This window comes from Lagenorhynchus albirostris, chromosome 13 (genome assembly GCF_949774975.1).
Source record: "Lagenorhynchus albirostris chromosome 13, mLagAlb1.1, whole genome shotgun sequence".
NCBI classification, from domain to species: Eukaryota; Metazoa; Chordata; class Mammalia; order Artiodactyla; family Delphinidae; genus Lagenorhynchus; species Lagenorhynchus albirostris.
The window spans coordinates 50,342,513-50,367,990 of NC_083107.1; the positions used below are offsets into that span (position 1 = coordinate 50,342,513).

Sequence of the window (25,478 nt, forward strand, 5' to 3'; positions counted from 1 at the left end):
CCTCTTGTAAGACACGTCCATGGCTTTAAAATGTAGAAAATAACCATCTGTCCCCAAACATTGTGTTAGAAATTTGGAGTAGAATACCAAACTCAAATCCTACCCCCACCTCTTCTTCTGGCTGGCTTACCTGAGGGAGTATGCACACCTGTACTATGTCCCAATGAGAACCCCAGAACCATCTTATTAGTAAGCAGGAAGTATACAACTTAAAGTGAAGCTTGAGTCGAGGCTGGGTGGAGGCCAAGACATCTAAGTGAGGCCTCTTGCTTTTCCAATCCCAAATCTAAGTCCTGTGACCTCCTCAACTGTGCCAGAAGAGTAAGAGTAAGGATAAGAATAAGACTCAGGTTCTTAGGTATTAATAGCTGAGCTTAAGTCCACCTACCCGACCAGGTGCCAGGATGAGATTGGACTGCCAGACCCATGAACTTAGGAATCAAGAGGGAAGAGGAGGAAGTTTAAGCCTCCTTAGCAGAGTAGTCCACCCTCACTCCTTTACCCCCACCCCGCCTCTTGATTTGCTTACTACATGGAGAAAATATATGCAAAACAGCCTGCTGCTCCTGGAGTAGGAAATGAAATAGCAGGCATTAGGATCCATACGAAAGGAAAGTGTCTTTCAGTGTCACGATCCCTCCCTCCAGGGGAGTGTCCCCAGTCTCTGACCAGACTAGTCACTTCTTCCATATGGAACATCTAATAAGAGGGTAGATAGAGGCAGAAGCTTAGATGGAAGTTTCCTCCTTCATGAGCTCTGGCAGAAATGCAATGAGAGATGCTACACAACACCCCGCATAACCCATTATTTATTCTCTCCTTAACAAAGGGCCTTAATAATCAAACCGCAGTTCAGCCAGGATTGTCCAACGAGGAGAGATTAGCAGCTCCTTCATTTACTACCATTGCTCCTCACTGTAACTTCCTGGGACCAATGAGATGCACAGCTAAGTTAGTTCTCCAAAGAGTTTCTGTAATGGGTCATAACAGGTCATTAATCAATTTAGCTTCAGGGCTGTCCTGTACCCTAGGCTAAATATTCACTCCCAGCCTTTCTCACCTTCTGAGATGGCCCACACTCTCTGTAGAGTGTGTTTCTCTCTAAATAAATCCACTTCTTACCTATCAAAAAAAAATTCACTCCCTAATTTATTTCCCATCTGAAATTATGCCTAATAATATTGTCCAAAACTGCTCAACAGAGAAGATACTTTTAAACGTCCAAATAAAACAACAAAGAATGGCTGAAAATGGAATAATGTGAAGCCCTCCCCATTATTAAATTACCACAGAAAGTCAAGCCCAAAATGAATTCTTCTTCCTAGTGTAAAGTAAACTTCAAAGACCGTAAAGTGCAATTACTCTTCTCCCTAGTTTCCTGATCTTTTCGGTCTCTGTCAGAAGATTCTCCCTCAAATGCCTTGGGGTTTGGACTCCCTCAGCAGCCACTGCGCTCTGAGCCTTCTTCCATTACCATGGGTGTAGCACCTTCAGTACCATCAAAATTGAAGTAATCCACCCGAATATCTTGTGTCCCATAAATGTAAACGCAAATGTGACTCCTGCAGTAACAGCATTTTGCAAACAAAATGATATTCCTAGAACCCAGTGTATGGACCCTCGTTGCTGTTGCTTGTTAGAGACTGCAGCAGACTTAGTGTTACCTGGGAGAAGGGGAGTAACGCACAGGGAACAAAAAATGGAGAACATCATTTTGGCTTTCGCCATGCCAAGATGCCTATTAGAACACGTCAGTTTTCCAACTACCATATGTGAATTTAAATTCAGATGGGATAAATTTCCCATCAAGAGGTTAACCGTGACATAGGACATAGCTGCTTTTAATAAGGACAGGGTTGACCTTCTACATAACATCTTCCTCCTTCTCCCAAAAAGGGACCCACATCTCCTCTGTCCAGCTGACCACATCTGAAGCTTCAGGGGCAATTCTTATTGGCCTAAGAGTAATCCCCTCATGCTTGCCAGAGATTAACTCAAGAATGGGCATAAGGGCCCAACTGGGTACAGAGACATGGGGAGGTTTACAGTGGTAGCATCTTCAGTGTCTACTAGATCACACCCACATCTTCTTTCTTTCTCTTGATATCCTTCCCATGTTTTGAACACTTTTGTTTCCATTTCCCTTTTGAATCTGGTGTTTCTGGCCTGGAAGCCCAGTGTTAAATTGAGCCTGGTCTCTGTTGAGTGACACCACTTCCTTTTCCATAGTGAATGCAGCATGGCACATTTGATAATAGGCATCCCTGCAGTCCATGCTTATCTGATCTTCTCAGGGTATTTGTCCATCTCCAGTAGGACCCCAAGTCTTTTTAAACTTTATGACACAGCTGCTGCCACTGTATCCTGTTCTAGAACCCCTTAGGTGTATTAACCTTGCTTCCAAGATCCTCTTTCCTGAAATGTATCTTAGCTGGATTATCATTCAACAAATTCCTGAATCCGAAGCTTCTATTGATGCCTGCATAGGCCATAATCTCAGGATCATAGAGGGTCTAATATATCCTCTGACATGTGCTCCTCTAAAGCCCTCTTCCTTTACCTTTCAAATTCTCTAGTCCTTGAGTGACTTGTGCCACTTCATGTATTACTTTCTGCCATTTCTTTTTCCACTTCTGTTCCATTTCTTTCTATAATTCCTACTCCTTTCATGGAGGCCTGAGTTGCTGGGTTTGTTCTTTTTTTTTTAATATTTATTTATTTGGCTGCGTTGGGTCTTAGTTGTGGCACGCGGGATCTTCATTGCAGCACGCGGGATCTTTCATTGCCTCGTGCAGGCTTCTCTCTAGTTGTCGCGTGTGGGCTCCAGGGATCGAACCCGTGTCCCCTGCATTGGAAGATGGATTCTTAACCACTGCACCACCAGGGAAGTCCTGAGGCCTGAGTTTTTAAATTTTAACATACTACTTAAATGGGCCCAGTTCTTTCAATAACACAGATAAACCTCCAGCTGCATTCTTTTATCTTCGCTTCCTTCCCTCCTCCCTCCCTCCCTCCCTTCCTTCCTTTCTTTCTCTTTCTAGGCCCATGCATTTGTTTCCTGACATACTCCATAGACTCTCTCTTGAGAGGCTCCCGTAGTGAAAAAATGTCAGAATCTTCTGCATCTACCACAAGATCCTCAGTTCAAATATTGCTTGAGTGGAGACAATCCTGCATAGGTCTTCTCCCATCAGTTTCCACCCATGCCTGATCTCTACCTATTGTTGCTCTGCCTGACTCTTTCTTTTTGGTGTTGTCTTCCCTGTACCTTTAAAATATTTTTCTAATATCATTCATTTTCTAGACATACTTTCTTATAACAAGAGCCATACCTACTTCCCTACATATAATGTCTGTGAAATCTTGAAAATCATCAAGTAGGGCCTGAAATAACATCAATACCAACAGCAATGACAATAACAGCTAATAGTTTACTGAGCTCCTACTACACACCAAGCACTGTTCTAAGCATCTTATAATCCTCACAATTCCATGAAATGAGGACTATTATCACACCCATTTTACAGATGTAGAAACTGAAGCACAGAGAGGTTAAGCAATTTGCCCAAGATCAGATAGCCAGTAAGTGGCAGAGCCCGTCATGGTCTTTCACTCATATCTGCCCACCCTTCAGTCACTTACCAGTCCTTTCATAATGCAACACCCTTTTATTGTTTGGCCTAGTCATCTCTCAATGCTTCGAAATTGGGTTCTCCTTTTAAAAAGCAAAAATAAAGATTTACAACAGTCTATCACAGCCCATCCTAAATCTTGAACATAATTAATTTCTTTTAATAGGGCTACGTCTCTATTATTCCACAGGGAAAGGTATTAAAGTTAGATTCTATAATTTTTTTTAAAGATAACCTCTATAATGAGGATCATTTGATTGCCTGCTTACCAGGTTTTCCCACATATACATTACATTTAAATCCTTAGTTCCAAGTTAATTTTCACTTCCTGATAAAATATTATCTGAGCATGTACTAAAGAATGAATTTTTGCAGCTTAGTGAGATAAGTCATTCATACTCTAACAAGGATATTTTAAACAGCTGGTTATTCCTCCAGGAAAACGGTATTCAGATCAGACTAATTTCCTAAATGACATAAAAGGAGTGAGCAGTTTTCAGGTGTCTTATGTAACTGAGTGCTGATGGCTTAGGACTAGATGACGGAATGATAGAGAAAGGGGAAGCTGAATCTTTGAAATGGTAAAAATTATCATTTAAAAATCACAGTAAATATCACCTGCCAGGTATTAAAATGATGAAAGGGCTTATTTTTTCCACACTCCTATTGTGATAGGTTTTATAAACAAATAATTTTAAGTACACTAACCTGTTAAGCACCAGTAATTAGTTGAGAAAAAACAAACACAAATATTCTTGAAGAGAGAGCAAACCCTGAGGGAGTTTAGTCCTCTGAAATTATGCTAAGTGTATATTGAAATCATTCTGGAAGCCTCCTACCCCAAATAAAAATCCCCTTTTTCTCTCTCACACATAACTTCTGTGGCAGCTAACTGACAGGATTATCTGCTAACACAGGTGGACCTGGCGATGGCTAAAACCATCCGGAATATTTTAGGTTTTCACTGGAAGAATTAAGAGTCTATAATATCTGTGAATGGAAAGGGCACTAAGTCTAGTGCAGATATTAACTTTGCCACCAAGTAGTTATGGGATTTTGTTCTGTCACCTCATTTCTTTGAATTTGTTTCCCAATCTATCAAATACAAAAATGAGAATTAAATGATCTCCAAGGCCCGTTCTAACAAGTTCCACAATTTTAAGATGGTTTTGAACACTTCTTCACAAAGAAGTCTCTAATATTTAATCCTGTAAGATAAACTAAAAATATGTAGGAACCAGTGATATGGGGATAGGATATTTAATATCTCCCAATAGATACTCCACTATTGTTAAACTACATTCTCTGTTGCACTCCATCAGCTATCACGGCTCTGAAAAAGGGAGCAGAGCAGATGCCATCACAAGAATGAAGAGGATATGGTACATAAGGAAAGCTCTTGTCATACAAGAAGAATAAAAATCCACCTCTTTTTTAAAACATTTTTATTGAAATATAGTTGATTTACAATGTTGGGTTAGAAAAATCCATCTCTTGCAGCCCTAAAAAATGATGGAAAAAAGGACAGAAAAAGGTAATCAGATCTGGTGTGCTTACTTCCTGTCCCTTCTCAGCATGAAAACTAGAATTGGAGGTATATAGTTGAAGTATTCACATATTATAGACATAGGGTAATTCAAGAAAAATGGGGATAGTGGTTTGCTTCTCTGGGCATGCCTGTGAGAGGCTGAGTCTTCCAGGAACTCTGCTTTCAGCTTATGGGATGTTCAACATGACATAGGGAGAATAATGCAACATTGGTGGAGGGAGGTGGCTCAACAGATGAGCCTGAAGCAAAGCTCCTGGCTCATCAAGGCCTACGTGGGATATTCTGGGAATCCAGAAGTTCCCATATGTCTCAGTGAGAAGATGGAATACCATCATGAGGATCAAGGGACCTACAGAGGCCTGGGGTCAGTACAGAGGTTGCAGTGTATAAGGCAGTGTGGACTTCAGTAAAGAAAGCAGCACAACTTCTCAAAAGGACAAAATGAGCAGTTTTATCTCTGAGGCTAACAGTTCTGCTTTCAGAGTATACCAGACACTCCATACCAAAGGAAAACACAAGGACTGGCATGCATGGCCCAGGGCCTTTCCCTGAGGTCATGTCAGCTTTCCCGTCGCTCAGGCTTCTACCAGCCCACTAGTTACTGTGTGAATTAGAAAAAGGCACTCCCTTTATCCTGACACTTTACTTCCACCTATCAGAAAATTATCATAATATACTGGTTTTGTTAAAATAAGGCATCCTACTGCCACATGCCTGAGAACTGTCGTAATAAACTTAGAAATCTAGGATGCCGAAGACGTCAAAGACACTCCATCTATGTATACCTTATACAGCATCCCTCAACTCCCATATATATCTTGGAATGGGAGGGAGGTGGGGAAATAAAATCTGTAAGATTCAGCATCTACCTATAAAAGAAAACAGATAATGTGGGGACTCAAGACGGATAAAAATTACAGAAAATAAGCTATGTTTTCTTTGTACATCTGAATTAACTAAATCAACTCTGCCATACCAAAATACAAACAAGCCCCAAATTTTGCATTTTATTTTACTTTTTGCTATCTCCCATAGCACCTTACATAGCAATGGATACATATAAGGAACTACTAAATTCTTTCTGGAAAAAAAGTAAATTTTTAGAAAAAATCAGAATTATGGATCCACTTATAATATGTATGATAGCATGTAATTTTCCTTTCCTCCCCTACAGTTATTTGAAACAAATCTAAATTTTACCCATTTGCACCTTGCTAACAACCATAAAAATCTGCAGTTCTTCAGTTGTTTTCTAAGTCTCCCTCCTCAAACTTTTTCTTGAGAAGGAAACTTAGATCTAAGTTTCTCCATTTTCAGGACCAAAGAGAGCTCATCTCAAAATTACAGAATTAAAAAAAATTGAAAACAGGATTGCGTAATCCAAAGTAAATTCTTATTAAAAGGTGAGGGGACCCTGATACCTAGAAAGGTAAAGTATTTTGCCTAGAGGCACATATCAAACCCGGAACTCAAATACCCTACACAATAATACTGGCTCTCCCTGCCCCTCTCCCCACTCCCAAAATACACACTTTCCCCCCTCACCCTTACTTCCCTTATTGTACTTTGTAACCACTTAGCCATCCATCTCAAACCTAAGACAGCAACTGATCAAACTCAAACGAGAAAGAAATCACCCAAAGGTCGAAAATCAGAGAATCATTAAACTGCCGGTTTTATCATTTCCATAAAGTGATAAACAAAAGAGAGCGGAGAGAATTAAGAAAGGATACTTTTTCAGTCATCTCAACAGCAGCTAGGGAATAAAAACACGTTTTCCTTGGGGAGAGATTATGCTGAGGGGACCAGATACAGATACAAAAGGTAATTCCCCTTGGGGTTTCTTCTTTTTCTGAGTTTGTGAGATCTAAAAAAAAAAAAGAAAAAAGAAAACTAAACACAACCTCAACACATTTACTTCTCTCCTTTTCTCACATATTATTTCCCCAAACATTATACAGACCACGTCTCCAAAGTAAATTGACCAAAGGTCTATTGCCTATTGACCAAAACGTTTTCAAGATTTAGGTGACTCCTCTTAGACTACGATTAGGAACCGACTCCAAACTTCGGTTACCAAGCTCCAAGCTCGGTAAAGTGGATCTCCAAGGTTTGCAAATACCCTCAGTTTGACTAAAGGGCACAGAATCTCTAGCGCTCCCTACAGCTCAGACTTTGGACCTACCTACCACAAAAAACCCAAGTTACAAAGATTGGCTACCTCGCTCTACTTTTTTCCGCTTTAAAAAATCGAGCGGGGGGCGGGGGGGGCCGAGGTTGAAACGGCGAACCGAAGGATTAATCACTTCTCCCCATTACATCAGCAGCCCCCGCCCTTTCCTCCGAGCACCTCCTCTCCCAGAATCGTCGCTACGCACTAGCGCTCTCTTCACCCAACCCCCGCTCTATTATATGCCCTGATACCTCCCCATTATCACCCGCCCCACCACACTCCCCCTCTCCTCCTTCCCCCCTCCTTGGCTGGGGAGGGAGGAAACCCGAGAGAGGAAACAGGGCGTTGAAGGAAGGGACTTGGCGATAAGAGCAGAGGCCCCATTGGCCCGAAGGTTGTATAAGCGCCTTCCATTGGCTGCTTTGCCGGAATCCCCGCCCCTCGACTTCCCCGCCCATTCGCCCCTCCCCCGACGCCCCGCGGCCCTCCCCCGCGCCCCTAGCCAGCCCCGCGGCGGGGAGGGACCGACTGGGCGAGTGGCGGCTCCGGCGGTGTCAATGGCTCCTCCTGCCACGGAGCAGCAGCAGAAGCAGCGGCGACGGGGCTGAGGAGGCGAAGGAAAGGCTCCTTTAAGGAGGAGTTACGACGACGCCTCTTTTTCCCCCTATCTCCTCCCTTCACACTCATTTCCCCTTCGCCGAGGAGAGAAGGGGGGGAGGAGAGAGAAGAGGCCGAAGAAAGAGAGAAAAAATTCCTCTCAGAAATCTCTTTCAGGGGGTGTGGGGGGGAGGAAGAGGAAAAAAAAAAAAGAGCCGGGCGCCCCCTGCTCCCTCCCTCCCTTCTCTCCCTCTCTTCTCCTCCTTCTCCCTTCCTCACCCGCCCGCCCACTCCCCCCGCCGCCGGAGACGCCGCTCGGGAGTCGGCGGGACCGGGGTCTGTCTCCTCAGCCGCCGACGCCGCGCTTCGCCTCGGGATCCCCAGGCGGGCGGACGCCCTTTCTTTCTTTCTCTCGCTCTGCCCGTCTTTCTGTCTCCGTCCCTCGCCGCCGCCCCGCCCGGCGGCCTCGGCCTTCCCCGTGCGTCAGGCCCGCCCGCCGGGCCTCGCTCGGTCTCTGTCTGTCTCCGCGGGCCTTTCTCTTGACTCGGGGTCTCGCTCGCTCCTCCGCCCTTACCATCTCCCCTTCCTCTCACCCCTTTTCCTTCCTCCCCCCTCTCCCCACCCCCTTCTCCTGCCCCGGAGCTCGCGGTGCGTGTGCGTGTGTGTGTCCCTCCGCCGACGCCGCCACCTCAGCCCGGCAAATGAACTCCGTCCGAGCCGCCAACCGGAGACCCAGGCGAGTGTCGCGGCCGCGCCCGGTGCAGCAACAGCAGCAGCAGCAGCAACCCCCGCAGCAGCCGCCGCCGCAGCCGCCCCAGCAGCAGCCGCCGCCGCAGCAGCCTCCGCCGCCGCCGCAGCAACAGCAGCAGCAGCAGCAGCCTCCGCCGCCGCCACCGCCGCCTCCGCCGCTGCCCCAGGAGCGGAACAACGCCGGCGAGCGGGGTAAGGCCGCGCTCCCTCCCCGCCGCCCGCCGGGTCGGACGCCCGGCTGACCGGGACCCGCGGGAAGGGAAGCCGGGGCGGGGGCGGCCTGTGCGCCCGGGGGTGGGAGACGGAGGTTGAGCGGAGGCGGGTCCCCCGGTGCCGCAGTGTCAGCCCGGCTTGGGCCCCGGCCGGCAGGAAAAGCCGCGGCTTCCCGACTCGCCCGGGCTCTAGCTCAGGCCGCGCTTTGTTTGGTTTCGGGGGCTTGGCACCCTCTCCCCCCACCCATCCTTCTGGCTTCTCGGCTCGCTCACGGACCCCGCAGGAGTCTGTTGGTGGGTGGGGGAAGAGCGAAGGGTGGGATTTCCCCCTTCTCGGCAGTCTTCCACGGTTTGGTCTCCCGTTTCTAATAGGAGGTGGGGGGAGCGGCTGGGAGTGATCGGGTGGTTGGGGCTGGCAGGGGAACTTGTTTTTCCCCCTTTTCTCTGTTAGCCTCCCCCTTCCTGTGGAGGAGGGGAGAGGGGGACTCGGAGTGGTCGGTGGTGTTGGCCGGGGAACTTGTTTCCCCCCGCCCCCCTCCCTAAGTCACGGGGTAGGGGGAGCAGCTTCTCTTCTCCCAACCCCACGATGTTTGCTGCGCAGTTTGGCTTTAGTTACAGAACCCCGGGGAAGGACCCGTTAAAGCAAGACCTTTAAGTAAATGTAGAATCCATCGGCCATTTCCAGCCCCCTCCCTCGTGTGCAGTGCAGTTACCCTTCCGCTCTATCTACACCCCTCTCGCCTGTACCCCCGCCCCGGCGTACCCCCAGGCCACTGTGTTACTCCTCCATCTCCCAGTGGGATTTGAACGCCCCTTCCTTAGAACTGGCCCCTCGGGAGAGAGAGTGTGTGTGCATATCTGTGTGTGTGTGTGTGTGTGTGTGTGTTGTGTCCAAGGCCTAGTGAAATGTGTCATTTGGACTCAACTGTGCAGCTCTGTCTGGTAACCACCATTGTCTAAGGGCTGAGGCTCCGGAGGGTTGGATTCTTGCTTTAGCAAAAATAATGTTCAGTTCTACTTTGAAGATGTGGTTATTTGGGGAGGTTCAGGAGGTGGGGTGTTGCACCTTGGTCTCCAAATGCAACTATTCTCTTTATTAGCTGCTCTCAGTGGGGGTGGAGGTCAGTACCGTATTTATGTATACGGTTGTTTTAAGGAGGAGGAGAATTGTTAGGAGACATTTTGCGTGTTTTCGTTGGCGGATTAAGGTTAATTTTATGTGCGTTGGTTGTCACACCTCCTTTGATTAAGGGAATTAAGATTAAATGCTTTTTTAAAATTATACATTCTTTCCTTAAAAATTGTTTTATTGTTCTTGATCAAAATACTTAACAAATGAAAGAGGGAGATGATAATCTGAAAAAATAGTTTAAAGGGTTTTCACTAGTCACTGCTACAGATAGTCCTTGTGAAAGCAGTTTTCTATATGTTGCTTGAAAGAATGTGATGTTTCAAGCCAGTTAGAGGTCTTGTGCAACATTATTGGTAAGGTGTTTTAATGATTCTTGGATACATTTATAATTTTTTTGTAAATTAAAAATATTTGTAGTTTCAACATTTCCTTTTACATTTGCATATCAGGGTTCTCCTGTGTTCCATTCAAATAATATTCAAGTCTCCTTCCAGAATTGGTACTATATGTAATAGAGTTGACTATTTTTTGAGAAAACAGTGACACTGGATTGAAATCATAATACGGATTCTATTGCTAGAAGTAAGCTTTTCCAAGATGTACTGATTTGTTAATTTACGTTAACAGTGGATCAGATCCTTTCAGCCAAACTTAGTCTCATTGTGTAGTTTTAAATGTTAATTCTGAATCTCCTTTTCACGATTTGTGTGTATTTTCAAACTTAGTTGAGGTCCTTATATCTTGGTCACTTTTCTTCATTTGTTTGAAATTATTAGCTTCTAAAGTCTATTTCCTTTTGAAGTAAAGTGACTTGGTAGTTGGCAGTCACATGCTGGAGTGTCATTTTTCTTTTCTTTGATATCCATAAACTGACTAAGATGTTCATGAATCAGAATTTCAGTATGTGCCCAACCAAATGGTAAATCATATTCACTGTAGGGTTGTTACTTTGCTGCTGCTGGTAGGAACTGTTCTGGAGATTCTATGTTGGCACAGAGGGGGAAAGAACTTGCTGATTAGCCTTCAGGGAAAATGCTGTGGGTCTTTTGGAGGGCAAATAAATGGCCTCAAAATGAATGAAACATTAAGATGAATTAAAAGAGTAAAATAAAAAAGATTTTGCTAGTTTTATGTAAAACATATGTCATTCTTTGAAAATTGGCATTTTGATTATATTTTAAATGTACAGTTCTCATAATGATCAGAAGCTAGTAGCCAAGAAGAATGCTTTTCATTTTAACAGTTTTATGGAGTATGCAAAGTGTCACTATTTCTGGTTTAAATAGGAAAGGTTTTTTGTTTGTTTGAAAATATGCTGGGTTTCATAATTTTGACAAGGTAATGAAGGAACTACAGCTAATGTTGTGCGTGTGCATGTTTTACTTTTTACTAACTTTTAATGGATATGTAACTCTTGCATTAGAGTCTTAGATAGAGTTACATAATAGTGCATCAGACAGCTTTCCAAGTAGGGAATTGAAGTGAGACTGTTTCAAGGCAACTTAAGTTATTTCAATCTATATAAAAGAATCACTTATTTCATGTAAAGGGTGGACTTAAGGTTTTTATAGTAATAAAAGTTATAGGATAGTGTATTTTTTCAAGCAAAAATTCTGTCAGAACTGGTTTTTAGTTGCTTCTTTGCCCTCATGTTAATTAGTCTAAAAACTTCCTTGACACCTCCTTTGTATTTGAATGTTTGTAAATGGCCAATGCTTAAAGAAGAAAGAAACAGCCTTATGGAGCGAAATCTTATGAGGACTTTTCAAAGCCTTGCTTGGGGGAGATTTTCTTACACCCCACATTGAGAAATAATCAGCCTCCGTGTTTCATGGAATGCTTTCTTCATTCATTTTACCCGAAATGGTCCACTGTCTAAAGAAGGAATACAAATCATGAGCATTTTTAGGCTGTTAATTTAAAATCCTGAGTTTAGGATTTCACATACCACTTTAAGCTGGTAGAAAATAATTTGTGTTCCACATAGGGACCCTTTGATAATATATTGCAGATTCAGTGAAACTGAAAGTAGTGTGGGGTTGGATTTTATATATTCGTTTTCTTTTAAAATCCTAAAAGGATTTAGTTTTTGTAACTTGTTCTGCTGAATTTATCTTGAAATCTATTTGGTAGTCTTTTTTTAGAAGTATGTATGAGGAAAGCTTACAAGTCTGCAGAAGTGCTATGTATTCTGAGCATTTTCAGTTTCTAGTTGTTAAAATTGATTACTTTGAATAGGTATTAAATGCATGTGATTTAAAATTCAAAAGTCCCTTTCCTAAACCTGCCTTCAGCTACCAAATTCTCCTACCTGGCATCAGTCTATTGATTGATTATTATGTCTGCTATTAATTTCTCATTTATTATGTTTTAATAAAAGATGGAATTTGACTTCTGAAAATCTTGATATGGAAGTTTTGGAAAATAAGTGTAATTTTCTAGTTATTGGGAAATTCATAAGATTGAAGTGCTGAAATTTTAACTGTGATCATTTATAGTTCAAGAAATGCAATGAATACAATATATTAATGGATTTTGCTATTAACTTCTAGTCTGAAATAATTATATAGAGTAAAAATGTAATCAGTCTCTTTAATCCCATATTTGTGGGATTAAAATCTCACCTGTTATCCTGGAATTATAGTCTTTTTTTTTTTTAAGTGAACTTTTGAAGTAGTTCAGTATGTGTAGTATTACATAAAATATTTCTGATGTAGCTACATATTTATTATATGCAACAGTCAGGAAACTCCTTAGTGTTCTATTCATGCGTGCTAATTATACTTTTCTGTGGGGTTTTAGCCCATTATTTTACCTTCGGGTTCTTCCTACTGCATACAGAATGAGGAACTTCTGCAACCTTTATAGATAGAAGAGTTCTGGACAAGGAACCTGATTTTTCCTCTTTTAGGAATTATGTACTGTGGGTCACTGCTCTCCCATCTTGTGGCTAAACCTTCAAAATATTTACATGGCCTTAGAAGAGAGATGCCACTCAACTGTGTCTGTATGTGTGTGTGCATGTGTGTGTGTGGCCTGTTTCTCAACACTTAGAAATTATTTGAGGAATAGAAATGGGATAGTGACAATACTGTTGTTAGAGTTCTGCTGATAAGGCCTAAGGGTTGTCCCTATACTGTTTGTCTCTTTCATTACTGGAAATTCTGGCAAACCTGAGGAAAGGCCAACCAGCTTGGAGACCTACCGGGTAAGGCAACAAAGACCCAGTTAGTGAGGACCCTTGAACTTAAGTTTGGCAGAATTCAAGGCTAGTGAGTATTTTATCAGTCTTTTTCTTCTATTTGTTTTAATTTTGAAAATAAAGTCTATAGTAATGAGTTATTTCAACTTGAGGTCTCTTATTGTTCCCTCTTTTATTCCTAACAAGTTACCCTTGTTTTGTATCTATCTTGTCCCATTGGTCTCTGAAGGGTACTCTGTTTTAGACCTTCCATTTCTCAAATTTATCAGTCATTTAAATTACATTCTTGTCTTCCAGAGAACTCTGTTTAATATGTGAGGTTGTAAGCAAGGTACCCCCAAGTGGCAGTTGTTACCCTCTGAAAATAAAATTATAAAGAAGCAAAATATAAGGGATGAGACAGTTGGGGGTAGTATGATGGCTAGAGCTCAGAGTTAGAGCTAGCTAGATGTGGGTTCTAATCCTAGCTATACCAGTAGTGAGCTATTTGACATGGGGCAAACAATGTAACCTCTCTGAGCCTTGCTTTATTATCTTTAAAATAGGGACAGTAACACTTGTCTTAGCAGTAATTGTAAAGATAAGAGATAGTAAAGTACCTAGCATATGGTAGATGCTCAATAAATGGCAGCTCTTTTAAATATTAAAAATAATAGTAAGGAATTGAAGCAGCCATTTATAAAACTAAACCTAAGAGATAAAATGCGTATGAGTCGCTAAAGAGTTTCCGTCATATCCCAAAATGCAGTCTGGGTGATGTGGTATAATCTCAGAGAAACTGATTTGCAATTATAAATCACTAATCTTATATCTAATGAATTGAAATATTCTTTGAAGAAAGAATAAGAAAATGGAAGAAATGGGTATTTGGAATAATAATAAACAGTGACTCTGTTTCTTCTTACATACTAGAGTCTGTGCCAGACACTTTTCTTATATACTGTCCCTCTTAGCAATTCTCTACGATGGCTGTTAACGTAGCAGTGAATACACTTGGTAAGTAGCAGAGAAGAATTTCGAAATTGATTTATATCACCTGGTCTTTCCATAAACAGGGGAAGATACTGAAATACATTTGGCAGAATATCTCCATCACTTTTACAGAAAGGAATAACCTAGCCCTTGCAGCACATCAGTCCCGTCTTATCCCATCTTTTCTGTCGGAGGCAGATACAGTAGTCCGATGCCAATGATTGTTAAATCATTTGGTTTCATGTTTTCTGAGTAGCTTTCTGATCATAATTTTACCTCATGTAGATTTGTCTCCAGATGAGATTGCACTGATTGGCTCACATGTTTTTCCAGTTTGTTGATGAGATCACTAAGCACTCATTGTGCAAAGAAGGGTAGATTTCCCTTGAATTACTCATAAGTTATGAATAAAGGGTGTTAAGTCATTTTTTAGTTCATAGTTATAGACTGGACTGTTTCAGGAAGGAAAGAAATGTGAGTTAAATTAGACTTCAGTATGAATTTTGACAGGTTTGTAGACTAAATATCCTTTTCTTACCATAGCTTGGTGTCTTTACATGCATAGCTTTGGGTTTTTATATAAGTTTGGTTAACACAAAAAATGTGCTTAAACTTAATCCTTAGAAAATAGAAAAATGAAACTAAGTGACTTCCTTTACATAATTTATTGTAATTGAAGGCAAATATTGAAAATATTTACTTTACTTTGAAAATGAATGCGCTGTGTATTTTTTTATTTTAAAACACCCCAAATAAGATAGCGTAGTTAAAAGCAAATGCAAATCATTTAAGTTAGTTGTTTATTCTCCCAATTTTTAAAAATCTAGTTGTCAAGTGTTCTGCCCTTCTAGCAGATGGAAAATTGTATGACTGTGTTCAAAAAAGGAGAAAACATTCCCTCAACTGGTGGCTAAACCTTAAAAAGCATTAGTGGGACTTCCCTGGTGGTCCAGTGGTTAAGACTCTGTGCTTCCAGGGCAGGGGGCACGGGTTCGATCCCTGGTCCGGGAAGTTCCGCATACTGTGTGGTGTGGCCAAAAAAACCCCAAAAAAATCCAAAAAACATTAATGTATACTTTCACATATCATTAGAGATGAGGTGCCATTCATCTTTTTTGTGAAGAGAGCCTACTTTTCTCTTTTCTCAAAGCTTAGAAATATTTCTACTGAAAGAAATGGGGTAAGAAACTGTGCTTTAAAATTATTTTTCTGGTAACAGTGATAATCTTAGTTTCACAGTTTTCCCGTAGTGTACACTCAGCACTCATATGGTTGAGTTGGGTTGTGTCAGAATCTTTGATTGCTGCAAGTTTGTGTGGAATTAACTGGCTACTATGTGGATTCACCCTTTGGCATTGGTTTCTTTAGTACCATGTGTTGATAACTGACTTGCATGAGTTTAGCCTTTACTGGTTTGCTGACTCTACTTGGATTTCTTTTTGCACTCAAGTATTGATTTTGTATCTTGCATCCATAGTATATAAATATATATATAATGTGTGTATATATGTGTATACATATATACATATGTATGCGTAAGAACACATGGCTTTATGAGACTCCTAACGCTTAGGAGGAAGGGAGTAGGGAAAAGGAAAGGCATAGTCACCTGCTATAGTTTTGAGGGTTGGTGTGTATATATATGTCATTAGTAATTGATCTACTTTTTTGAAAAAAGAAAAAAATAACAGGCTTTAAGGATAATTAGAAGTGAGTAGAATTCAACAATGGTAAGTAGGAGTCACTCAAGTTTGTATCATGGCAGAGAAGATCAAACAAGACTTGTTTAAAATAAATGGAGATGGGTGAAGACACTATATTTTGAAATCTAGTATTTTTGGCAAACCAATTGTATTATAAAAGAAATTGTGGAATTGCTCATTTTCCTTCTTTATATAGAAGAAATTTCTTGTTTACAGTTATTTGTTAAAAGTAGACACAGAACTTTGAATCACTGTTGTACACCTGAAACTTATATAATACTGTACATCAACTATGCCTCAATTTAAAAACGTAGACACAGCTATTCACAGTTGTGTGCGAATGACTGATATCTTTGTAATCCTTTGAAATATATTTGCATTTTAAGAAACTGATTATTTGGTCAAATTTTCATATTTTAAGCTCAGTAAAAGTAGGAGAAATAAGCAATTTGGAGAAAGACTTTTTGGGTAGGAGTGCTCCCTCAGAGGCAAAATGAGCTCATCAGAGGAGGGGGAGAGTGGAAGATTTTTGTGAGAATCACTTACCTTACATATTTATTTTTCCTAATCGACTACTTCTGAACCTAAAATTTGTCTAAAGTTTCACTTTTTCTTCCCCCCAAAAGAGTAATTTTGAGTTGATGGTTTGGAGAAAAGAGAAAGAATTTGAGCAGGTACAAGTGACAGTTATGTATGGGTCATTTACATTAACAATGGTCATTTGATTAGAAACCGTCTATATGTAACTTTATATATCTATATGTGTATGTACTATATATATAACTACATATAGTTATTTAAATTGTAGAAATAACTTTTATTAGTTTATTTTAAGATTTATTTATTTATTTATTTTTGGCTACATTGGGTCTTAGTCGCGGCATGGGGGATCTTCTTTGAGGCACATGAGACCTTTAGTTGCAGAACGCGGGCTTCTCTCTCTAGTTGTGGCATGTGGGTTTTCTCTCTCTAGTTGTTGCGCCCGGGCTTCAGGGTGCACGGGCTCTGTAGTTTTCGGCATGCAGGCTCTCTAGTTGAGGCGTGTAAGCTCAGTAGTTGTGGTGCGCAGGCTTAGTTGCCCCAGGGCACGTGGGCTCTTAGTTCCCTGACCAGGGATCGAACCCACATCCCCTGCATTGTATGGCGGATTCTTTACCACTGGACCACCAGGGAAGACCCTATTGATTTTTTCCAACTTAAGGTTTTGGTGAATGTATACAAGTGCACACAAATCACTGATGTACAGCTTGATGACTTTTCACAAAGTGAACATATCTGTGTAATCAGTAATACCTAGATCAAGAAATAAACTACCAGCATCCCAGAAGTATCCCCCACCCCCACCAGTGCCTTCCCACTCACTACCCCCAACCTTATCTTTCTAACTGCTTGAATTAGTTTTACCTGTTTTTGAACTTTAAATGTAATCATCTAATATATGTGTATGTATAGCTGATTCATTTTGTTATAAAGCAGAAACTAACACACCACTGTAAAGCAGTTATACTCCAATAAAGATGTTTAAAAAAATAATAATAAGGGCTTCCCTGGTGGCACAGTGGTTGAGAGTCCGCCTGCTGATGCAGGGAACACGGGTTCGTGCTCTGGTCTGGGAAGATCCCACATGCCACGGAGCGGCTGGGCCCGTGAGCCATGGCCGCTGGGCCTGCGTGTCCAGAGCCTGTGCTCCGCAACGGGAGAGGCCACAACAGTGAGAGGCCCGTGTACCGCAAAATAATAATAATAAAAAAAAATAACATACAAAAAAAATAAATATAATCATCTCGTATGTATTCCTGATTGTTTGACTTATTTTGCTTAATATTTGTATGTCAGTTTCATCCATGTTGTTGCTTGTAGCAATAGTTCATTCTTGTTGCTGAATAAGATTACATTGTATGAATAAACTGCAATTTATCCATTCTACAACTGATGGATATAGAGTTGTTTCTGTATTTGGCTGTCAGGAATAGTGCTGCTATGAGCATTTTATATTTATCTTCATGAGCACATATACACGTTCCCTTTAAGTTTTATACCTCAACATATGCCATATTTATCTTTTCCAAGGGCAAAACTTCCATTTACTTCGCAAGAAATGGAAGATAAAACAGCTTTAAGACAGATATGAATATGGCCTCTTATAATTATGTTGTTGAAACTATTTTATTTCAAATATTAGTGTTTTTCTTAAATTTTTTGATAATTCCACTTATGTATCCTTTAACAGTCCGGTATTAGGCAGTTTACCCATCAACTTAATATGCTTTAATTTTCCCCAGAGATCATAGGTTGGGTTATTTTGAGGAGAGGGGAAATCTTTTTTATATTCAGGGATTTTTAAAACTACTGTGGACCTTAATATGTAATTCTGAGTCTTAAGTCCAAAAACTGTTGTTTCTTTTTGCTACTGCCATAATTTTGTTTGTCCTTTTTTGTTTGGAACCCTGTTTCTTACTACTTTTTTAAACTTATCCTTTTAACTCCTGTGAAAATATTTTGCTATTGTTTGGTCAGTTTCATTTTATTTCTTGTTTTTCTGCATATATTGATTATCCTTTGTTATCTTACATTCATCTTATTTATAAATTATAAAACTTTCACAGAAAAATTGGGGCACATTTTGCTCTCAGAGTTGTTTTTTTAGTCCTTGTCTACATCTCTTCATTCCTTTCATATAGGAAGGTGTAAAAGTGCCTCTGCCAGCATCATCGATAAGTTCTTCCTGAAGTGAAAGATTGTGCTGAAGTGCTAGTGATTTATAAGCTTGTATACCCTATGATACAAGTATTCCCTGAGATTGACAGATGGGCTCTGTTCTTAAAGAACTACTTGCTTGAAACTGATGATACAGTAGCCTCAGATACCAAAGGAGTAAGATTTCATTATTTCATGTCTGCTCTTTCAGCACTTAACAGTCCAGTGTTAGTACTAACAGTTGTTCTTTCTTGTCTACAACAAGCAGTGTGGAGAAGACTGTCACCTTCCTTTACATTTTTTTAATTATTATTTTTAACCATAGCCATAGTCAGTAAATGTTGCTTGTTAAGTTTGGGAGGGATAAGGAGCCTGAGCTTTTTCAAAGTGGCTTATTCTTTTTTCTGCAGTTGTTTCTTAATCTCATTTCTAAATTAGAAGATTTTAAATAAGCTGACTTTTCAGATGGTCTGAAACTCTTTCTGTATCATTTGAGTTACCAGTATAAATAAGTGAGGTCTGAATTTGGGTATTACTATACAGATATATTTCTTGCTTTGATGGAACTTAAAGTTGAGCTAGAGACTGAATATAAATAACATCTGAGATCAAGATGACTTGAAATAAGCGTGTTGGTATTATTTTCATTGTCTTCTGGTACATATTTTTTTAAGAATGAATATGTGTGTGTGTGTGTAGGTGTATGTATCTGGAGTTTCATTTGTAACCTTATCTTTAGACTGTTTGCTGAGACCATACTCTCTTAGAGAGTTTTCAGTTAAATGCTATTAAGATGAAGTTTTGTTATGACTCCCTACTCTTTGGTTTATGTTTTACCCTTTAATCATTGGTTGAATTACCTTTGTGCCACACTTAGAAAGTTGTTGCAGCTTAAACATTAAGCCAAGTTATAGCGTTTCTATGTAACTGAGAAAGAAGCACGTGCCTAGTGAAGGAAATTACCCACAGAGTTGGGGTCATTCATCTTGTTTTCATAGTATTTGCCCTTCTTCATTACATTCATTGTTTCGCCCGTATATGCAGAAACTGAGAGTAGGTTAAAGTTACATTATGTTGCTAGAATTTAAGCTCAACTGCAGAAATAATACAACACTTTCGGGTTCTTCATAGCATCTGTAATCCCACATACCTAGTAGTCGTAACTCTCAGGATGCCTTCATAGATTTTTCTGATTCTGTCTTAGTATCTCTATTGCCACATCTCATGGGGAACCTGTTCTCTACTTCTGAATTACTTGGTTTGAGAACCTCTTAGCTGAAATCTTTAAAGCTGAAAAACTGAGCTGGGAGATCTGGATGTAGTGAGCTTGTCCAGGGTTTGTAAAGTTTACATACCAATCATAGACATACTTTGATAACACACACATACACACAGTGAAACTGGGAATAGGCACTCTTGATATTGTGAAGTGTCTAAAATTTTTTGGTAAAATGTTAACAGTAGTGTCTTAGGATGGTGGAGGTGAGATGACTTTTTTAATTCTTTCTATAATTCTTTGTTTTTCGAAGACTGTATATGGAATCTGGAAGGAGGGAGGTTTGTATTTATTTTAAAGAATTTAATAGTTCTGATTGTGATGTGAACTCATTCTGCTTGGTTTGATGACATAGTCCCCACGTGGGTCATTTTAGATATGAATAAAAGCTTAAAACTCTACATTTTTCAATGCTGTAAGTGTGTTTTAAGTACTTATTAATTTATGGACATTTTGGGGTTTTGTATTTATTATAACTTTAGGATAGTAATTGGCTAATATCATATATAGGAAATGAGGATAACTGATGATCAGGAATTCAGAATTAAAAACAAAATTTGATATTTGGAACTTTGAGCCAGTGATACTGTCTTCCCAGGATAAGTTTCTGACTGTAGATTATGGTAGTAAATACATACAAATAATATTTTAATTACATGCCTGGCTGAATGATGGAAGATGGAAATTAAGTGTGCAAATGAACTGCATAGTTAGGGGAAAAAAGATTTATTATTGTTCACAACAGATGGCTACTTCCTCTGTACCCTGGTGGTGTGGATTCATGTCTATTTGATAATTTTATACAGGGGGACTATTTTTTTTTCATAAAACTGGTGTTAGCTCTGAAGAAATTAATGGCTATCAGTTTATTAAGTTCAAACAGGGATTGCTAAGGGAAATTGTTTCATCGTTATCAGTTTTTTAAAAAGCCACATTCCTCCCCTTCTAAGATACTATATTCTAAGAAGTTTTGGACTGTGGGATCTAATGTGTTTGGGAATAAATAAGAACCTGGCAATGTCTTTCAAAAAATAGGGGCCTTTGAAGTTAACTTTAGTAATTAGATTGGGAATTAACTTATCTCACACTCACCTGACTAGTCTTCTGATTATCTTTATAAACCCAAACCAGGAGAAAACAAGCATTTTCCTCTTACAAAATACACTAAAACTTTCATTGAATGAGGTGAACTGTTTGGCTTTTTTTTTTTTTAAGTAGGGGCTATTAATATGGTTTAGGGCAAATCAGTCATTAAATGTAGATTCTAGATAGTGATCAACATAGTTTTATGAAGAGCTGATTACAGATATATTTAAAGTGTTTTTCTGAAGTAGTGACTTGGTAGCTGAAGAGGGAACAGGAACAACAGAGCCAGGTTTAAATAAAACACTTTATTCTTTTATGAAGCAGTCATACTGATGTTGTGACAGTTGGGGGAACTTTAAGTTGTATTATATGGAAGCTACAACTTGTAAAAATAGTGCTAGACAGTTGCAAATAGATATTTACTAAATGGTTGTTTCTTTTTCCCTTCACCTTCCTTTCCTGGACTCAAATTTGTTCACATAATCACTGATTTAAATGACCAAGCATATTAACTTCATTGATAACTGTTTTAAATGTGATGAGGTTGAGTACTTGAAAAACCAAAAATAGAAATCAAATTACTTTGAATAGTCTGTTAAGAAAAAATGAACAAACATGCTTTAATCTTTGTAGAAATAACCAAAAAATGAGCAGTAGCTTAGAAATGTTGAGCCAGAAGTAGCTATAGCAGAAAGTGATTTGGTCTGTAGTTGAATGAATCATCCTAAAGTGTGTGTGTGCATGTAAACACAGGAAGTTGTGTCGTAGTGATGGTGGAATGGTTGAAAAAACGATATGTCTATTAGAAAAACTTAAGTGTTATTCTAAAGAGTAATAAGCTAAAGGGCAAATTAAGAACTTTCAGGGAAAGTAAAAAAACAGTCACTTTTAAAATTGCATCAAAAAAAAATTAGGAATAAACCTGATCAAGGAGGTGAAAAACTATGCTGAGAACTATGTAACATTGATAAAGGAATTGAAAATGATTCAAAGAAATGGAAAGATATCTCATACTCTCCATTTGGAAGAATCAATTTTGTTAAAATGGCCCTACTTCCCAAAGCAGTCTACAGATTTAATGTGATCCTTATCAAATTACCCATGACCTTTTTCACAGAACTAGAACAAATAATCCTAAAATTTATAGGGAACTGTAAAGGGACCCAGAATTGCCAAAGCAATCCTGAGGAAAAAGAACAAAGCTGGAGGCATAACTCTCCCAGACATCAGACAATACTACAAAGTTACAGTAATCAAAACAGAGTGGTATTGGCACAAAAACAGACATATGGATCAGTGGAACAGAAACGAGAGCCCAGAAATAAATCCACATACCTACAGTCAATCTTAAACAAAGGGGGCAAGAATATACAATGGAGAAAAGACAGTCTGTTCAGAAAGTGATGTTGGGAAAACTGGACAGCTGCATGTAAATCAGTGAAGTTAGAACACTCCCTCATATCATGCACAAAAATAAACTCAAAATGGCTTAAAGACTTAAATATAAGGCATGATGCCATAAAACGCCTAGAAGAGGACATAGGCAAACATTCTCTGACATAAATTGTACCAGTGTTTTCTTAGGTCAGTCTCCCAAGGTGATAGAAATAAAAGCAAAAATAAATAAATGGGACCTAATCAAACTTAGAAGCTTTTGCACAGCCAAAAAAACCATAAAACGAAAAGACAGCCTACAGACTGGGAGAAAATATTTGCAAATGACCCACAGGGCTTAATTTCCAAAATACACAAACAGCTCATAAAACTCAATAACAAAAAAAAAAACAAGCCAGTCAGAAAATGGGGAGAAGACCTAAATAGGCATTTCTCCAAAGAAGACATACAGATGGCCAACAAGCACTTGAAAAGGTGCTCAACATCACTAATTATTAGAGAAATACAAATCAGAACTACAATGAAGTACCACTTCACACCGGTCAGAATGGCCATCATTTAAAAGTCTACAAATAACAAAAGCTGGAGAGGATGTGGAGAAAAGGGAACCTTCCTACACTGTTGGGAATGTAAATTGGTGCAGCCACTATGGAAAACAGTACGGAAGTTCCTTAAAAAACTAAAAATAGAGTTGCCATATGATTCAGTAATCCCACTTATGGGCATATATCCAGAGAAAACTCTAATTGGAAAAGATACATGCACCCCAATGTTCATAGCAGCACTATTCTCAATAGCTAAGACTTGGAAGCCACCTAAATGCCCATCAGCAGATGAACAAATAAAGAAGATGTGGCATGTATACACAATGGAATACTATTCAGACAAAAAAGAATGAAATAATGTCATTTGCAGCAACATGGATGGACCTAGAGATTATCATACTAAGTGAAGTAAGAGAGAAAGATAAATATCCTATATTATCACTTATATGTGGAATCTGAAGTATGACACAAATGAGCTTATTTACAAAACAGAAACAGACTCACAGACATAGAAAACAATTTTATGGGTACCAAAGGGGAAAGACGGTGGGGAGGGATAAATAAGGAGTTTAGGTTTAGCAGATACAAACTACTATATATAAAATACACAAACAGCAAGGTCCTACTGTAGAGCACAGGGAACTATATTCAATATCCTGTTATAAACCATAATAGAAAAGAATATGAAAAAGAATATATATATGTATAACTGAATCACTTTGCTGTACACCAGAAACGAGCACAACATTGTAAATCAACTATACTTCAGTTAAAAAAAAAAAGAATTACTTTCACATGGTTGAAAATAAGTCTTAAAAGAAAAATGTTCCTCAGTTATTTTTCTATATTTTCAGAAGATGGCTAGAGAAAATGAATTTAAATTAGATTGATGATCTATACTGGTGGAAATAACATCTCACTAAAGACTATGTACTTTTCTTTGGTGGTAGCTATTATTATTAGATATTTAAATTATCTTAGAGATAGTAAATTAGAAATTATAGAATGTTGGAAATAGAACCATAGTGCCAATTCTTGAGGTTTATTCACTTGCTCAGGTTAGAATTAGAACACAGGTTTCCTTACTCCCAATCAATGATGATGGTGTTATCTGTTTTTTTAATATAGATTTATTATTTATATATGTTTTGGCTGCATTGGGTCTTTGATGCTGCGTGTGGGCTTTCTCTAGTTGTGGTGAGCAGGGGCTACTCTTTTTTTGTGGTGGGCAGGCTTCTCATTGTGGTGGCTTTTCTTCTTGTGGAGCACAGACTCTAGGGTGCAGGCTTCAGCAGTTGTGGCACATGGGCTCAGTAGTTGTGGCACACGGGCTCAGTAGTTGTGGCACACGGGCTCAGTAGTTGTGGCGCATGGGCTTAGTTGCTCTGTGGCATGTGGGACCTTCCAATACCAGGGCTCGAACCTGTGTCCACTGCGTTGGCAGGTGGATTCTTAACCGCTGCACCACCAGGGAAGTCCCGGTGTTATCTGTTCTTTTTCTGGAGTTTCATTATCATTTTGTTCATTTTTCAGTTTAGTGATTTGTTAAACCTGTTGATCTGATAAACTTCTCTGTAATTCCTTAGTTGAACTAAACAAAATTAATTTTTTTTAAAATACTTCTCTTAGTAACTTAAAAAGAATATGCAAGTAAGATTTTAGCTTGTTTTTTATTGGTTGACTTAATTTTTTTGTTGTTGTTTTGTTTTGGCTGTGACTGGTTGGAATAAATCTTGATATTATTCAGTGTAAGGTAAACCATATTTGACAATAGATTAATATGTTGATTCCCAGTGTAACTGATTTCAGATGTGTAAAAACTGGTTAATGCTTTTGAAGAGGTAAAGCTTTTTTTTTTTTTCCACTACGAATTCAAGTGTCCATTTATGATACTGGTGGTATTTCAGTCAATAAGGAAGTGATTTACTATTCACTAAATTGTATTGAGACCATTGATTATTCATTTAGAAAAACATTCAGTTAATTTCCTACTTTGTACAATAACAAGAAATACATTCCAAATGATTAAGGAGCTGAAAATTTTTGATTAAAAAAATTTTTTGGTAGTAAAAACATGTAGCGTGAGATCTACTCTCCTAACAAATTTTTAAGCGTACAATACAGTATTGTTAACTATAGGCAAGATGTTGTACATCAGATCTCGAGAACTTATTTATCTTTCATAACTGAAACTCTATACGCATTGAATAGCAACTCTTCATTTCCCCTTCCCCCTAGCCCTTGGCAGCCACGATTCTACTCTCTGCTTCTGTGAGTTTGACTATTTTAGGTACTTCATATAAGTGGAATCATATAGTATTTGTCCTTCTGTAACAGGCTTATTTCACTTAGGATAATGTTCTCCTAGTAAGAGCTCAGTGTTTTTTAAAAATCTGAGAAGAAAGTACTCTTTTTCCTAAGCAAGGCCAAAAAAAATCCAAAAGTCATTGAAGAAACATCAGGAAATTGACTATGCAAAATAAATTGAAAGATCTATGCAAGAAAGGTGAAAAAACAAAGTTAAGGCAAATGAAAGACTGGAAGAAAAAAATTTACA

The 25,478-nt window shown here is 39.2% G+C and overlaps 1 protein-coding gene across 1 annotated transcript in view; it reads left to right on the top strand.

The window, feature by feature from the left end:
- The first annotated feature begins 7,992 nt into the window (after positions 1-7,992).
- Positions 7,993-25,478, top strand: part of FBXO11 (F-box protein 11) — a 100,371-nt gene continuing 82,885 nt past the window's right edge. The window contains exon 1 of the mRNA XM_060169978.1: positions 7,993-8,893. Within this exon, the coding sequence (XP_060025961.1) occupies positions 8,653-8,893 (241 nt within the window). The 5' untranslated portion in view covers positions 7,993-8,652. The remainder of the gene's footprint in view (positions 8,894-25,478) is intronic.